This window comes from Tamandua tetradactyla, chromosome 5 (genome assembly GCF_023851605.1).
Source record: "Tamandua tetradactyla isolate mTamTet1 chromosome 5, mTamTet1.pri, whole genome shotgun sequence".
Taxonomy (NCBI): Eukaryota; Metazoa; Chordata; class Mammalia; order Pilosa; family Myrmecophagidae; genus Tamandua; species Tamandua tetradactyla.
In genome coordinates, this window is record NC_135331.1 from 169,970,139 (window position 1) to 169,988,805 (window position 18,667).

An 18,667-nucleotide genomic window follows, 5' to 3' on the forward strand; every position below is an offset into this window, starting at 1 on the left:
AAAAAGTTGTTTTCTTTTGAAAAACTAAAATTTGATGAGCGGTGATGGGGGAAACAACTTTAGTTTGGGCAGTCAGGAACAGCCTCTTTTAGGAGGTGGCGGTAAGCACAGTGTATGGATAAATGGCAGTATTAAGCATTTGGAAAAAACAAAATTAATCTGACTTCCTGCTGCCCTTGAGGAGCTATAACATGGGATTTCTCCAATCTCTAGCTTTAAGGTCACCTAACAGTTAATGAGTTCTACCCCATTTATTTTTGTCTCATGTATTATTCTAGAATCTGTATGTTGGAAATTAAAGTTCTTGTGTACTTTGCTCTAGGACCCAAGCATTGTTTTTTCTTCATATAATTTATTGGCTGCTCATCTCTTCTAATAATATGTTACCATTACTAAGTCCTGGTGTGGCTATTAAGTGGTTGATTGGATATCTTCTCTCCTCTTACTTATCCCTACTTTTTTTCAGATTTTTCAATGGTGTCTATGCTTTTCTTGCTTTTCTAACCTTGCATTTATTTCCCTTCAGATCTCAACATCTGCTGCAATTTGACTACTCAGGTTAGTGAAAATCTGTCTCCTTACCAGTTTTGTGCCTTAAGCAGTGTTCCCCAGCATTCTCCTACTTGAATGAAGATCTTTACCTCTCTGGCATCTTGCAGTCCATTAATGGTGAACTTATATATTTACAAAACACTCATTAAAACAGGCTAGTCTTTTGCAAAGGGTATTTTTCTTTTTCAAAATGTGATATGCTAGTATAGGAATTTGATAGAAAAAGAGGACATAATTCATAGGAAACCTAGAAAATTGATCATTTACAAATAAGCTAAAACAGAGCTGCTGCTTTTATTTTATTTATTTATTTTTGCTATGGGCAGGCACCGGAAATTGAACCCGGGTCTCCGGCATGGCAGGCAAGAACTCTGCCACTGAGCCACTGTGGCCCGCCCCAGAGCTACTGCTTTTAGTGAGGCAGAATACATTTCTCATGTGTCTTAAATTGTACTTTGTTAGCCAAAAATTTATGTAATTTATAATTCAATTATAGTTTTTAGAGATGATGGTATAGTTTATTCCGGCATGAAAATTATCCCCAGAAGGTAGGCCCCAAATGTCTAAAAGATTTAAAATTTGTCTGGAAGGTTGAAATCCACAAACATTTAAAAATATCTCATTTTAACTTAAATTTTATTTTATTTGAAAAGCAGGAGACATATATTTTTGTTAGACTCTATTGCTGTATAATGTATTCAATGTACGTGTGGGAAAGGCTGGTGAAAACTGGATTCATCTACAGACAAAAAACACTGTTTTGTATGGAGAGCACCTCACACTACAGGAAATGATAAGAAACGAATAAGGTAGCCAGACAAAAACATCTCCTCTCTCTTTTTCTGTTCCCAGCACCCGACATGGGCCTGGCACTTAATAAATCATTTTTTAGCAATTTTACGTTGAGTTTACAGGTTGGCTGAGTGGCTGAAGTACAAGGTCTACTTATTCCCCTTCCCGTTACGGCTTTTCATTTGACTAGCAGTTTGTATTTTTCAAGTTCTTTCTTTCTATGATCTTCAATATATAACCGCTGAAGGTGGAAATGGTTTTATCTCCATCTTATAGGCAAAAGAGTTAGGAGGTTGAGACACCTTCCCATACTAGTTTCTTTGTGGAGTAACTTGAAGCTACGGGAATGGGTGGCAAAGATTCCCCCGTGCTGAGATGAAATGACTCCCCTTTTGCCTTGCACCTGCTTCCAGAATATTGGGGTGCCTGCTGAGGGTAATCAAAGCCCAAGCAAGTAACAGATACCTGTGCCCCTTTTGACCCACACATGTATCTGTGAATTTTAGGTACTGTTATCTACTGATTGTTCGATTTATGAAACGTGATGATGCTCTAAAGTGTAGAAAACAAAAGTCTTCACGATCATTCAAGTGTCCTTGTCCCGCTTGTTTTAGTCTTTGCTTGGGGAGCATGGTTTTCTTTTACATGCTTCTCACTCCTCAGCAGCCGCCTCAGGGACTTTTCACGGTTCCTCTAGTCCTTTCCAGCCTTTCCTCGGTTTTAGCTCTCTGTTGATGCCTTGAGCATTAACTGCTTTCCTCTCTGCTAGGTGTCTCTTCCTTGCTTCCGCTCTTCAGCCCTCAGGGCCACTCTGAATTCTGAAGTTGGAATTGTCCAGAATGTAACCCCACGTTTCTAAGCTCTGCAGCATGTTCACCTTCACAGCAATCCTGTGCTGTCCATAGAACAGCATAAGGGATCCAGTGTCCTCTTTTCTCTCCTGAAATGAAGTTCTTAGATAATAAAACCTATCTAAACACATAACTTAATTTTTAAAAATCAATAATATAATTGTATATAAATAATCAACTCTTAATATACTCTTAATATAAACTCTTAATATAAAGAAGTAAAAGAAGTCACTATAAAATAATATGAATTGTAAAAGGTAAGGCTAAGGCACAACTTTGGTATATATACCAAAAACGTAAAAAATAATCCCCACAAATTTCCATAACACCCCCAGTGTGTGTGTGTGTGGGGGGGGGGGGGGTGGTACTACTTCAATTGTGAGCCAGTGGGTAGTATTTGTTTGAGTTTAGGAAACTAATGCCTAAGATCTTAGAATCACTAAGGAGTAGCGCTCCTGTGTCTGACACCAATGACATTTCTTTCCACTACCCCTAAGCCTTGTGACTCCCAGACCAGGGACCTTCTCTCTCTACTCTGCCAGCTGTTTTAATCCCAACTGCTCAGGTTTTCCACCTTCTTACTGTCCTCCTAAGGGGTGTGGGCCTTTCCTTCTTGAAGATTTAAAAATCACAAAAGTGATTATGTTTAAAATAATGTTAATTACACTTTTCCCCCAAAACTCTGAAATAAGAGTAAGAAAATGGAAATTGAGTTGACAATCACAGAAGTATGTAGAACTGACAACAATGAAAGAAAAATTGATTTGGGTTTTATCCTAAGAATTTGTCATCTTTGTTTAGATACAGAAAAAAAAAATCAGAATTTATGGATGATTCTAGGAAGAGAGCCAGCAATTAGCTAGCTAGCTCCTGGAGTAATAGGAAAAGCTCAGCAAACACTTTGTGCCTGAGGAAAGGCTGGAGGCGAGAGGAAAGTGGAAGGCTTTGGCAAAGTACCCCTCTAACCTGAAGGATCTAGTGAGATATCAGAAGATAGTATTTTTGTGGAAAGATCAAACTTTCTTTAGGATTAAGAGCAAAATGAAGAAGTTGAATAAGAACTGATGGCCTCTGTCATGGTTAGGTTCACGTGTCAACTTGGCCAGGTGGTGGTACCTGTTTGTCTGGTTGGGCAAGTGCTGGCCTGTCTTTTGCTATGAGGACATTTCGTAGGATTAGATCATGATCACGTTGACTACGTCCACAGCTAATTCCATTTGTAATCAGCCAGAGGGAGTGTCTTCTTTAATGAGTGATGCTTGATCTAATCACTGGAAGCCTTTTAAATAGGATTCAGAAAAGACAGGTTCTCTTCCTGCTTCGGCCGACAAGCCTTTCCTGTGGAGTTCGTCCAGACCCTCCATCGGAATCGTTGGCTTCACAGCCCGCCCTACAGATTTTGGACTCTACGTTTCCACGGTTGTATAAGACACTTTAATAAATTTTATATTTACGAATATTTCCTGTTGATTCTGTTTCTCTAGAGAACCCTAACTAATAGAACTTGGTACCAGGAGTGGTTCTTAAGAAACAGAATCTTAAAAATGGGTTTTTATGAATGGTTTTCTAAACTGACTGGACTCAAAGGCACTTAAGGACTCTGATTCCCATAATCAGAATGACATTGCCAAACTGTGGAGTGAGTTGGCAAAAGAGATAGTCAAAATATCACCATTTGATTCTTCTAATGATTCGCCTGTACGAAGCTAGGCTCTGGGGGATAATGTTTTTTACTTCTTTACAGAGTTTTGTAGAAATAGTAAGTATAGAGATATTGGCTGCTTGTTGTTAGATACACTGTATACCTTAATGAGTGAAAGGGATGGGTTTAAGGCTTCAAATAAGAAGTTTAAGCACCATCTGACAGATGTACACATTTCTGTGAGTGTCCTGAAGGAAAATCTTATTTCCTGTAGTCATAGATTTGAGAGCTCTGAAAATCAGACTCAGAATCTTGTCGTTAGAGTAGCAACTTAACAACGTAAACTGAAATCTCAATCTTGCATGGTGTCTGCCATTACATAAACTGAAATCTCAATCTTGCATGGCGTCTGCCATTAAGGTGAGGACATTGATTGGGAAGGAGGGGGAGCCTGAAAAATGGGATAGCGACATATGGATTGATAATGATGTCAGGGGTGAGGTTGAAACCCTAGGTCATGCTGAGTCTTCTCTAGATAACCCTGTAAGAGTTTGCCCTGAGGACATAGCCAACCCACCTCCAGTCTACCTTGAGGAGTTGGCCACCCAACCTCCACCTGAAGGGATTAGCCCTAGAGTGATTAATCCTGCTTCACCAAATGAAACTGCACATGAAAGCCCTAAAGCAAATGGCTTGGAAGATATTTCTAATTCTTTTCATGACCCACCCCCACCACCCTCATTTCTTCCAGACCTATAACTAGACTAAAGTTCCAACAGGCCTCTAAAGGTGAGGTGCAAAGTATTATACATGAGGAGGTACATTATACTACAAAAGAACTGTGTGAGTTTTCCAATTTGTATAGACAGAAATCAGGGGAATATGTGTGGCAATGGATTTTAAGGGTGTGGGATAATGGTGGGAGGAATATAAGGCTGGATCAGGCTGAATTTATTGATATGGGCCCACTGAGCCGAGAGTCTGCATTTAATGTTATAGTTCGAGGGGTTAGAAAAGGCATTAACAGTTTGTTTAGATGGTTGATTGAAACATGGATCAAAAGGTGGCTGACATTACCCGAGGTTGAAATGCCAGAACTGCCCTGGTATAATGTAAATGAGGGGATCCAGAGGCTTAGAGAGATTGGAATGTTTGGGTGGATTTATCATGCAAAGCCTGCTCTTACACCCAGGAATGTCCAGAGGATGTACCTTTTACCAGAACAGTGAGAAATAAATTTGTGAGAATAGCACCATCATCCCTGAAGAGCTCTGTGGTTGCACTTCTCTGTAGGTCAGATAATACTGTGGGAACTGCTGTCACTGAGCTGGAATCCTTAAACACAATGGGGATGACTGGATCCCAAGTTGGCAGAAGCCAGGTGGCAGCACTTAATTGCCAAAGACAGCATGTACGGGGCTATTATAATAGACAGCAAACTCAAAGCAGGAGTCAGAATAATCTGACTCACAGAGATTTGTGGCTTTGGCTAATAAATCATGGGGTACCTAGAAATACAGTAGGTGGGCAGTCTACTAAATTCTTGTTTGAGCTGTATAAACAAAATAGTTCTAAGTCAAGTGAACAGAAGTCTAATTTGAATTACAAAAAGACAGAGCCATGGTCCTTAACCAATTTCCAGACTTGAGATAGTTTACAGACCCAGAACCCCTTGAATGAAGGGGAGGCCAGGTCCCTTTGGGGGAGAACCCTATTACACTGCCACAAATCTATACTGTTAATCTTCCTCCAAGCCTTTCCCAAGGAGACCGACAGCCTTTTACCAGGGTAACTATGCATTGGGGGAAAGGAAATGATCAGATATTTTGGGAATTATCAGACACTGGTTCAGAAGTGCAGTTAATTCCAGGGGACCCAAAATGTCACTCTGGTCCACCAGTCAGAGTGGGGGCTTATGGAGGTCAGGTGATCAATAGTGGTTTAACTCAGGTCCATCTCACAGTGGGTCCAGTGGGGCCTTGGACCCATTCTGTAGTTATTTCCCCAGTTCCAGAATGCATAATTGGAATTGACTTACTGAGCAACTGGGAGAATCCCCACATTGGCTCTCTAACTTGTGCAGTGAGGGCTCTTATGGGGGAAAAATCAAGTGGAAGCCACTAGAACTGTCCCTACCTAGCAAAATAGTAAATCAAAAGCAATACCGGATTCCTGGAGGGATTGCAGAGATTACTGCCACTCTTAAGGACTTGAAGGATGCAGGGGTGGTGATTCCCACCGCACCCCCATTCTGCTCTCCTTTTTGGCCTGTGCAGGAAACAGATGGGTCTTGGAGAATGACAGTGGATTGTTGTAAGCTCAACTAGGTGGTAACTCCAATTGCAGCTGCTGTTCCAGATGTGGTATCATTGCTTGAGCAAATCATTACATCCCCTCGTACCTGTCGTACAGCTATCGATCTGGGCAAATGCTTTTTTCTCAATAGCTGTTAGTAAGGACCACCAGAAACGGTTTGCTTTCAGCTGGCAAGGTTAGCAATATACTTTCACTGTCCTACTTCAGGGGTGTATCAACTCTCCAGCCATATGTCATAATCTTGTCTGCAGGGACCTAGATCATTTCTTCCTCCCACAAGACATCACACTGGTCCACTATATTGATGATATCATTTTGATTGGACCTAGTGAGCAAGAAGTAGCAACTACTATAGACTTACTGGTAAGGCATTTGCGTGTCAGAGGATGGGAGATAAATCCAACAAAAATACAGGGGCCTTCCACCTCAGTGAAATTTCTAGGTGTCCAGTGGTATGGGGCATGTCGAGATATCCCTTCTAAGGTGAAGGATTCATTGCTGCATCTGAACCCTCCTATGACAGAAAAAGAGGCACAACACCTAGTTGGTCTGTTTGGATTTTGGCAACAACATATTCCTCGTTTGTGTGTGCTACTCCAGTCTATTTATTGAGTGACCAGAAAAGCTGCTAATTTTGAGTGTGGACCTAAACAAGAGGAGGCTCTGTGACAGGTCCAGGTTGCTATACAAGCTGCTCTGCCACTTGGACCATATGATCCAGCAGATCCAATGGTGCTGGAAGTGTCATTGGCAAATATAAATGCTGTTTGGAGCCTTTGGCAGGCCCCTATAGGAGAATCACAATACAGACCCTTAGGGTTTTGGAGCAAAGCCTTACGTCTGCTGCAGATAACTACTCTCCTTTTGGGAAACAGCTTTTGGCCTGCTGCTGGGCCTTAGTAGAAACCAAACACTTAACCTTGGGCCACCAAGTTACCATGAGACTTGAGTTGCCTATCATGAGCTGGGTGTTGCTTGACTCACCAAGCCATAAAGTTGGGCATGTGCAGCCGCACTCCGTCATAAAATGGAAATGGTATATACGAGATAGGGCCAGATCAGGTCCTGAAGACACAAGTAAGTTACATGAGGAAGTGGTCCAAATGTGCATGGTCTCCACTCCCGCCACATTACCTTCTCTTTCCCAGACCAGAACTATGGCCTCTTGAGGAGTTCCTTACAGTGAATTGACTGAGGAAGGGAAAACCCGGGCCTGGTTTACAGATGGTTCAGCACGATATGCAGGTACCACCTGAAAATGGACAGCTACAGCACTACAACCCCTTTCTGAGGTGTCCTTGAAGAACAGTGGTGAGGGGAAAACCTCCCAGTGGGCAGAACTTTGAGCAGTGCACCTGGTTGTTCATTTTGCTTGGAAGGAGAACTGGCCAGAGGTGTGTTTATATACTGACTCATGAGCTATTGCTAATGGTTTGACTGGCTGGTCAAGGACTTGGAAAGACCACAATTGGAAAATTGGTAACAAAGAAGTCTGGGGAAGAGGTATGTGGATAGACCTTTCTGAGTGGGCTAAGAACATGAAGATATTTGTGTCCCATGTAAATGCATGCCAGAGGGCAACTTCAGCAGAGAAAGGTTTTAATAATCAAGTGGATAATATGAGCCATTCTGTGGATACCAGTTAGCCTCTTTCCCCAGCAACTCCTGTCATTGCCCAATGGGCTCATGAACAAAGTGGCCATGGTGGTAGGGATGGAGGTTAAGCATGGGCTCAGCAACATGGACTTCCACTCACCAAGGCTAACCTGGCTACAGCTACTGCTGAGTGCCCAATCTGCCAGCAGCAGAGACCCACACTCAGCCCCTGATATGGAACCATTCCCCATAGCCGAGGTGACCAGCTGGCTACATGGTGGCAGGTTGATTACATTGGACCTCTCCTGTTCTAGTTTGCTAGCTGCCAGAATGCAACACTCCAGAGACAGATTGGCTTTTAATAAAAGGGGATTTATTTTGTTATTTCTTCAGAGGAAAGGCAGCTAACTTTCAACTGAGGTTCTTTCTTACATGGGAAGGCACAGGGCGATCTCTGCCAGCTTTCTTGCCAGGCCTCTAGGTTCCAACAACTTTCCCTGGGGTGATTTCTTTCTGCATCTCCAAAGGCCTGGGCTAAGCTGCAAGTGCTTAGATGAGGTATGCTGAGCTGCTTGGGCTGTGCTACATTGTGCTCTCTCATTTAAGCACCAGTCAATTAAATCAAACATCATTCATTACAGCAGACATATCTCCTAGCTGACTTCAGATGTAATCAGCAACAGATGAGGTTCACATGCCATTGGCTTATGTCCACAGTAACAGAACTAGGTACCTTCACCTGACCAAGTTGACAACTGAATCTAACTACCACAACTCCCTTCATGGAAAGGGCAGCGATTTGTTCTAACTGGAATAGACACATACTCTGGATATGGGTTTGCTTTCCCTGCGCGCAATGCTTATGCCAAAACTACCATCCATGGGCTTACAGGATGCCTTATCTGTCGTCATAGTATTCCACACAGCATTGCTTCTGATCAAGGAACACACTTCACAGCAAATGAAGTGTGGGAACAGGCACATGCTTATGGAATTCTCTGGTTTTACCACATTCCCCATCATCCAGAAGCAGCTGGATGACCTTTTGAAAACTCAATTACAGTGCCAACTAGATGGCAGTACCTTGAAGGGCTGGGGTAAATGTTCTCCAGGAAGCTGTGTATGCTCTGAATTAGCATCTGCTGTATGGTGCTGTTTCTCCCATAGCCAGGATCCATGGGTCCAGGAACCAAGGGGTGGAAGTGGGAGTGGCAGCACTCACTATTACCCCTAGTGATCCATTAGGAAAATTTTTGCTTCCTGTCCCAGCGATGCTGAGCTCTACTGGTCTACAGGTTTTAGTTCCAAAAGGGGGAGTGCTTCTACCAGGAGAAACAACAATGATTCCATTGAACTGGAATCTAAGACTGCCACCTGGTCATTTTGGGCTACTCATGCCCCTGGATCAACAAGCCAAGAAAGGGAATTACATTACTAGCTGGGGTGATTGACCCTGACTACCAAGTGGAAATAGGGCTGCAACTACACAATAGAGATAAAGAAGAGTTTTCCTGGAATGTAGGCGATCCCCTAGGGCATCTTTTAGTACTACCATGCCCTATGATTAAAATCAAAGGAAAATTGTAACAACCCAATCCAAGCAGGGCTGCCAATGGCTCTGAAACTTCAGGAATGAAGGTTTGGGTCACCCCATCAGGCAAAAAACCACAGCCAGCTGAAGTGCTTGCTCAGGGTAAAGGTAACATGGAATGGGTAGTGGAAGAAGGTGGTGAGAAATGTGAACTATGGCCACGTAATCAGTTACAGAAATGAGGACCATGATGCTGTTTTGTTCATGTTATACTATTTAAGTTGTAAGATATCAAGTTTAAGGATGAATATTACCCAAGGACTTGCACCCTATTCTGTACAGATTTACTGTGTTTCTGGTTATATGCAGGACAGTTGAGTATCGTTAGAGAAAAAAATATGTCTTTTAATATTTTCTATTTAGAAAGTATGTATGGTTTAAGATGATGAGTATAGCTGCCAAGTTAACAAGGGGTGGACTGTCATGGTCAGGTTCATGTGTCAACTTGGCCAGGTGGTGGTACCTGTTTGTCTGGTTGGGCAAGTGCTTGCCTATCTTTTGCTATGACAACATTTCATAGAATTAGATCATGATCACATTGACTACATCCACAGCTAATTCCATTTGTAATCAGCCAAGGGGCATGTCTTCTTTAATGAGTGATGCTTGATCTAATCGCTGGAAGCCTTTTAAGGAGGATTCAGAAGAGACAAGTTCTCTTTCTCAGCCGGTGAGCCTCTCCTTTGGAGTTAGCCCAGACCCTCCATCAGAATCGTCAGCTTCACAGCCTGCCCTACAGATTTTGGACTCTCTGTTCCCACGGTCACATGAGACACTTTTATAAATTTCATATTTATGAATATTTCCTATTCTGTTTCTCTAAAGAACCCTAACTAATACAGCCTCATTTCTCTGCTTCTCTCCAAAATCAGATTAAACTTAAATAAGTTAAAATTTCAATAAACCAACAATCTACACATCTTGCATTATTTGTGGTAGTTAGATTCAGTTGTCAACTTGGCCAGGTGAAGGCTCCTAGTTCTGTTGCTGTGGACATGAGCCAATGGTATGTGAACCTCATCTGTTGCTGATTTACATCTGCAGTCAGCTAGGAGGTGTGCCTGCTGCAGTGAATGATGTTTGACTTAATTGGCTGGTGCTTAAATGAGACAGAACAAGATAGCACAGCCCAAGCAGCTCAACATCCCTCATCTCAGCACTCGCAGCTCAGCCCAGGCCTTTGGAGAAGCAGAAAGGAATCACCCCGGGGAAAGTTGATTGGAACCCAAAGGCCTGAAGAGAAGGCCAGCAGAGAGCATCCTGTGCCTTCCCATGTAAGAAAGAACCTCAGTTGAAAGTTAGCTGCCTTTCCTCTGAAGAAATAACAAAATAAATCCCCTTTTATTAAAAGCCAATCTGCCTCTGGTGTGTTGCATTCCGGCAGCTAGCAAACTAGAACATTGTTCAAGAAGGAACTGGAAGCAGTTTTGGTCATTTATAAAAGGTCTGCTTATTAACATTCTTGCCAGGGTTGTTATTTAATAAGTAAAGTTATCAAGTAACCCTAAATTCTAGTGATTTAGGTAGTATTTTCTGAAATTATCCCTTCTCTATTTGAGGAGGAAATCTATCTTAAACTAATCTGAAATTTATATTAATTTGAATTAGCCTGCTGTTGGGTTCATTTATTCATTTGGGACCACTTTTCCAAATTCATGCAATTCAACTATTGATTAAACCCACACTGATCTATCTATTTGCTTGTACATTTGGGCTAGGTGACTATCACCAAATCAATCTGGAGTAAGTTTAAAAGCACCTTTAAATTGTGTGTTAACAGATGCAAAATATGATGCCTCTAGCGCATTAACCTCAAACAGTGTACATCTGCAGAGCCTTTGGGACCACTGTGTATCTTCAAAGGGCTCTACTGCAATATAGTTAGTTGGATGTGCAGACAGGCTAGGGGCTATGGAGAGGCCCTCCAGAGCCATCGACCACTGAGCAGAGGCAGCCCAGCTCCTCCACTGAAAAAGTCTGTTGTCTTCTTCCATACTAATAAGGAGCTACCCTCTTCTGAGAGGGCGGTGAATCTGGTGTGCTATAATGCGTCTCCCAAGAAAAAATTTACTCAAATGCGGACTTAGGTGTAATGAATACAAATATAAATAAATAACCAATTATAAATACCTTTTATTGTTCAGGAATGTTAAGTTGAAAAAAGACTGAAAACCAAGGTACAGAATCAGTTTATTGAGCTAAGTGGCTCGTGTGGGAGCAGAACTAAAAGAAAGTTACTGCTCAAAGCAAAATGGTGAGGAAACAATTTATATACCTGCTTAGAACAAAGAAAGGGTCTGGGTAGAATGGGGAGGAGCAGGCAAGGAAAACATGAGCTTTGAGTTGTCTGGGACAGGGGCATCCTTGGACAGCATAGGCAGAATGGGCTTCTCTGGTGAAGAGTGGCACACTTGCTGGTGTCAGCATGACCTGTTTATCACAGTTCTTCTCTCCCATGGAGGCAGGGGTCTTAATTAGCACCGCAAGGGTCCTTTGACACATCAACTTTTCTTGGTTGCTTTTTTTTCTTCTTCTTCTTTCTAGTTTCCTGAGTAAAATTGGACTTTAAATATTAGTAAAGCTATTTACTTTTCCAATTCACAGGAAGGAGTAGAATCAATTTTGGTAATTTGCAGATTACCTGGCACATAGACATTATTGTCAGGGTCACTATATATTTTCAAGTTACCTAAAAATCCTAGTGATTTATTTTCAATTGTAAGTTGCATTTCACAGTAACCTTCTAAAATTCAGGATTATTTGAGCTGACATGTAAATTTACTTTGTTTAGTTGCTAATTGCTGTAGGATGTCTTACCAAATCTTGATCTAGTCTAAATAATACTTTGTTGTAGGATGAACTTTTGTGCTTTTTTGTTTATTAATTCAATTAATAATTTTTTTATAAAGGGGAAAATAACAAAGACTTTAAATAATGTTTGAGTTATAAAATGCTTTCAAAATTAGACCCATGTTTTTTTTTTTTTTTTTTTTTGAACTATCAGCTAGCATTCTTCCTTCTGAATCTTCTTTTTCTCTCCCCTGGTAGGTGTCAAATACTCTTCACCCTGGAAACTCTTCCCTCTTTTTCTCAGTACTGGCTTAGTGTTTCAGCAGTGCCAGTATGATGATTGACAACATGGAAACTCATCTTAATTAAATGGAAAGATTGGCTGTTTAAAAAAACAAACACAGCCAACTGTCCATGCCTCCTGGAGTCCTGTAGGCCAAAGGTCTGCTCTCCACTTGGTCAGCTGCTGGAGGCACCTGCACCACAAGTTTAGTCGTAAACAAAAGTCTCTTACTGGAAATCCACTGTTGGGCTGTTTAAAGCTGTTGGTCCTGAAAAATATCGGCAGCCCAAGAATTTTGGGATCAGGGTCTCAGGCTGATCCACAAGGAAAGTACCTTAAGCACCTCTTAGGGCTTTTTATTTTCAAGGTTACAGTTGATTAAATTTAACAAGCTCAAGCTGCATTATGAAGTTGCTTAATGAACGAATATTTATGTGAATGACCATAATTTGGTGTAAAGGGTTTAACCTTATGTACCTAAATCTATGGGGTTCATTTTCTTCCACCTTTAATCATCTCACTTGATTTACTGGTGTACAACCTTATGCAAAACTTCCTGGGGGAACTTCTGCTTGTCTTAATTCACGTCCCCTTCTTTTCTTAGCAAAAATAGAGGTGGAGAAAAGGTAGTTGTTTAAAAAAAGAAAGTAAAAAACAAATGAAGTTCTCTCATTCCATTCAGAAGATTTCTACTCATCCTACTTTGAAGTCAAAGGGTAGTATAAAGTTTTGATTTGCAACAAACCCTGAGGTTATCCATTAACCCCTCTAGCAGACTTTCTACTCCCAGTCAGGTCTACATCTAATTTTTAAAGGAGCCAGTCTCTTTTCTTTGAGTTTAACTTTTACAGAATGCATTTAAGCAGCATGATCTTTTAGCATTATGGAATAGCTCTTCAAATATTGGGGTGAACGTAGTCTTAGAAATTGCCCTAAACTGCAAGCAAACTAAAAGGAATAGGCTGAAGCTGCTACCTCTGGAGTGAATAGCCAGTGAGTTTAAGTGCTCTAAACTCAGTTTTCTTTTTGGAAAGTTGGAAGTACAGAAATCAGTTTGAATTCAAAGTAGAAAGACATGGAGAAAATGAATAACTAAGGCAGCTGGGATATAATTACTCCATGTGTTCGCTGGCTTTATTTGGAATTTGCGTTCAGGTTCTATCTGTATTCATCCATTTGGGGAAGTGGCCCTCGTGTGGCCATGGCGTTGGGCTGCCCGGCGCTAGGCTGGTAGGAGTAATGGAGCGGCAGGAGGCCAGGCTGCAGCGGCAGGCAGGAAGGCTTTATGGACCAGCGCAGGAGTCGGAGCTTTTCCCTGAAGGCTGTGGGAGCAGCGAAAGGCTCTTTTTTCTTTTGTATTGTGGTTTGAGATTTTGTTGTTGTTGTGCCATGAAAGGATTTGAAACAAAGATGGGAGTCTGGTTATGAACTTAATCGTGTGGCCGCAGGGAATTTAGTTTGGAGATTTAGGAGAGGGGACAAGAATCAGGAAGAGTGTTAGTGGTGCAGGAGAGGGATGATGACAACTCAAGCCAACATTCTGGGGACTTTTTCCAAAAGAAATGGGTCTGAGAGAGATTTAGGAGGCACAGTCTCCAGGATTTGGTGGTAACTATTGCATATGAAGAAAGGGAGAGGGGATAATCTAGAGTTAGTTTTCAGATTTCTGCCTGGGGGAATTGGGCCAATAGTAAAGTTCTTAAATGAACTGGGGGGAGAACAGTTGTGAGGAGAGGGAGTAGGGTGTGGGGCCTGTTGGCTTTGAGGTGTCTTTGGAATAGGCAGGGATGTCAGTTTGGACATGGATGAGATTGGTCAGAGAGTGTGTAGCGTGAGAAGCTAAAAAGGCTTGGTAGGAACATTCAGTAATAGAGGTGCCAAATGGACTATAGGCGGTAACAAGGTGATATAAAGCTAGTGTGATCAAGGAAAACTTCATGGAAAAGGTGGGACTTAAGCAGGATCTTAAGAATGGGTCGGATTTACAAAGTCCTAGAAGGTAGAAGAGGCAGCAAGAATATAGATAAGTGAGCCTGTATCGGCTGTGTTCAAGTGACACAGTGAATGAACCAGTCCAGCTGGAATTGAGACTGAGGCCAAAGCTGGCCTAATGCAGTTTGCAGACACATTTTATTTGGTTTTTATAGGGTCAGGTCACACAGTGTTCTAAATTCAAGTTAGCTCCCAACATTTCCACACAAAAGTCCAAATTTCTGACTTCTCTTTAGAATAAAAGGGAGCTGGGGATAGATGTGTCAACACTGGGAGTTCTATATGGCACTAATCAGCTGAGGCTGAGTAGTAACTGCACACTTTCCCTCTCCAGCAAGTCTGTTTACTCCTTTATGTTATTTGCCTGGGTCCTGCAGACGTTTGAGTTTTCTACCTCTAAGGCAGGCAGTGATCAGTAGGTAATGAAGACACAAAAATAAATTAGTAACAGATTATGGCAGCTTTGAATTACCATGCTGGGAAGTGGCCAGTTGTTGGGTAAGAAACGGGAGAGATCAAAGCCATATTTTAGGAGGATTTTTCTGGACATGATGAACAAACAGAAGTTCAGGAGACCACCTGCTTGTTTTGAAAGGGAGGAGAGAAATGAGATGGTTTTGGGATATCCACATGGCCTTTAAAAAGCAAAACAGAAATGGGAAATGTTATGTTGTATAGATATTACCACAATAAAAGTTTTAAAAAGGAAAAGCAAAATGAAAGTCTCTTAAGGAGATATTAGTTTGAAATGCTGTTTACTGCCCGGGGAACCATCTGGGCCATGGAGTTTGCTAGGAAATTTGTTTGCAGATTTCCAGAGTCTTCAGGCCCATGTTTGGTGCAGGGGACAGTGAGTTTGATATTATAATATCTTAGTGATTTCAGAGAACGCAGTGGGAGTGCAGACATCCTTTATCTCCTTGTTGTGAGCACAGATAGATGCTCGTTGAGAAGATGGGAGTGCTAAGCACAGGGTAGCAGTGGGGTCAATCTCTGAAGCTCAGGAGCTGCGGGGCCAAGCTGGTGTTAGACAGTAGGTGCAAACATCTGCCTGGACACGTGGCCGTTTAAAGCACAGTCAGGGCTTTATGGGAAGGTCAACCAAATGGGCTTGTGGCCGTTATGGCTCACAGGTTATGCTCACTGTTCTAGGTGGACTGTAAATTGAAGGAAAAGGTCATTTTTGAAAAATAAACTGAAATTAATATCTGACAGTTATTACTCTGTGTACCAGGCACTGTTCTAAGCTCTTTACGCAGATGTTGAATCCTCACAACAACCCTCTGAAGTAGATACTATCACTGTCTCCATTTTGCAGACAAACTGAGGCCAAATGGAGGTTAAGAACTTGCCTACGGTACATGGCTCATGAGGTGGACCCAGGACTTGTACCTGAGCAGTCGTACCTTCTGGAAGCTTTTCTCTTAACACACTGTATACTGTATCTTCATCTCTAAAGATAACTGTATTAATGCTTCATAAATAGGCGTCTTCATGGGTGGAGAACTGTATGGTTTTAGCCTGGAAGCACCACGATAGTCTTTTCCAGGGGTGTCAGCTTGGTTCAGGGCCTCTCAGAAGAGATGAAATTCCACAGTTGACCCTTAAGACCTGCCTCTCTTGGGGTTGGATAACGTGTGGAGTCCTTGGGTGACCTCGGTTCAGAGCAGAGAGATCGAAGCCATGTGGTATGTTCCAAGTCTCTTTTCTTCCTCTAGCTGTTGGTTCAATGTCAGTTTATCACGTGTGTGCTGGTAACCCTTTATTACTAGGCAAAACAAAACTCGTATTCCTTCTTCTACAAGCTAAATCATGTGAGATTTTCTTACTATCTGTTCTCATGAAAAATTATGAGATACAGAGCCAATTTTTATTAATATTTGAGTCTGGAATGGGGTGATAGTCCATAGCATTGTAGAAACAAAGACATTTGTACAAAGCCTTAAAACTTGCAAATTATCCCTACAATATTTAATGTGGTTTCTTTTTCTTTGGTCTATAGGTGAAACACGTGAATGAAAGGTTCCAAAATGAAAAAAATGAAGAGGTGGTTTTGATGTGCATTGGCATCACTTCAGGAGTTGGACGCCTGGTCTTTGGCCGAATTGTGGATTATGTGCCTGGTGTGAAGAAGATTTACCTCCAGGTACTTTCTTAGGACTTTTCCCCCAACAAAATTATTCTTAAGGTTCATTAAATGTACTTATTTGCTTAAGGTCCTCTGTGAAAACGGGAAATATTTTCTAGAACATTATTTCTTCTACAGGCAGGTTTTTCAAGTGCAAAATCAGTTTTTAGTTTTGGGTTTTAAGTATGCAAAACTAACGCTCACTCAATGGTCTTCTTTATTTTGTTATGGAACCCCTCCCCAACGAAATTTTTTTTCTTATTGTTTTTTCTCAGGGGACTGTTTCCTTTTCGACCTTCTTCTCGTAGTCATGTGAAAATCCTGTGCCTTCCAATATCTTGTGAAATTTGGGTTTGTGTATATGTTTTGAGCTTCTTTATTGCAAATTGCCTCCTGAGTGTTGTGGGGTGAACGCTGAACAAATGCTAATGCCAAGATCGTTATTGCCTATTGGCACTTGTTCAACAAATACTTAAGTGACACCTTCAGGCAAGACCCTGTGCTAAGTGTTTCAGGGTTGAATGGAATGTGGTCTGTGCCCTGGGTTGTAGCTTAGTGGTCTCACGGGGAGACCGGTAAAATGGTGTTGCAGCACAGTGGAACCATGGGCGCCATGGAAACGTAAGGGCATCGAAATCTAGGCAGGGTGGGCAGGCTGTGTTAAGAGGTAAGTGGTAATTATTCAATAAGGAAGACAGAGAAGGTTGTGCCATGCAGAGGAAGCCATGTGGGCAAAGATGTGGAGGTGTTATCCCGTATGTTGTATCTGGGAAACTGTGAGTGATGTTTGAACGGAATAAAGGGGAATAGTGGATGGATGGGCTTCAGGGATAAGCAAGAGCCAGTTTGTGAAAGACCTTTCTGGGCACCAAAGAGGATGAACTGTATTGTGAAATGTAACCAGGAGCCATTTAAAGAGTTTAAGCAAGAAGCTGTGTGGCCTGAATTATGTTTTATAAAGATCAAACAAAGATCTTTTTACAAAGATCTTTACAAAGATCAAAGAGGAGAATGGAAGAAGGGACAAGAGTTGAGGCATCACAAAAAGCCACATGTTAATGATTCCATTTACAGGAAAGGCCCAGAAGAGTCAAATACATAGAAAGCAGACTCATAGTTGCCAGGGGCTGGGGGAGGGGAGGGCTGGAAAGTGGCTGTTCCTGGGTACAAGGTTTCTTTTTGGGGTGATGAAAATGTTTAAAAACTATAGTGGTGATATTTGTACAACTTTGTGACTATACTAACACCCATTAAAAACCCATGTTAAATGGATAAATTTTATGCTATATGAATTGTATCTCAGTATAGCTGCTATGTGAAATAAAAGAGGCAAGGCAGAGGGACTAGCAGGAGACTGTGGAAACTGTCTACACAGGAAGAACCAAGGCAGAGATAGTAGGATCAAACAGAGCCAAATAAGGACACAGGGGTGAGGCTTCAATGGAGCCACTTCAGCTGGGTCTAAGGTTTGTGGCTTGGGCAACAGAGTAGATGGTTTTGATATTGTGTGAAGACCTGTAATTCAGTTAATGGGGATGGGGCAGTGAGTTACTTTTTGCCATGTAAAGTTGTACTTGGGAGAAAGCCAGGTTGAATTTGGAGCTCATGAGAGAGGCCTGGATTCGAGTCTGTGGGATTGGCCCTGATGGGGTAGACAGGGTGAGTGACTAGGGCCTGAAGAGGAGATGAGAGGTGGCCAGGCTGTAGGAGAGAACGGGCATAAAGTGTTTCCATAGGCAGGGCGATCTAGTGAAGGGCCAGGCAAGATGAAGACCGGAACATTATCGTTGAATTTAGCCACAAAAAGGCCATGAGTGACCGTACAGAGAGCAGTTCAGAGGGGTGGTGGGCGTAGAAGACTGATCCTGATCAGTTGAGTAGACAGAAAGATTAAACAACTTTGTCAGAAAGCTTGTCTGCAGAAAGAAGGTGAGGAGAGCTAGAGGGGGCCCTGGGAATGGGCATGTCCACTCACAGAGAGGCAGTATTTCAGCAGGGCCTTGAAGGAGAGGCAGAATTGGGGCACAGAAAGATGACTGGAAAAGGCATTTATCACAGATAAAGTAACTTCCATTAATTGACTTGAAATAATAAGAGCCTCCATTTATTGAGCATGTCATGTGCCAGGTGATCA

The 18,667-nt window shown here is 42.0% G+C and overlaps 1 protein-coding gene across 1 annotated transcript in view; it reads left to right on the forward strand.

Annotated features, from left to right (window-relative positions):
* Positions 1-18,667, forward strand: part of SLC16A10 (solute carrier family 16 member 10) — a 146,319-nt gene that overhangs the window by 114,472 nt on the left and 13,180 nt on the right. Inside the window, exon 4 of the mRNA XM_077162670.1 lies at positions 16,408-16,551. Coding sequence (XP_077018785.1) covers positions 16,408-16,551 — 144 coding nt within the window. The remainder of the gene's footprint in view (positions 1-16,407; positions 16,552-18,667) is intronic.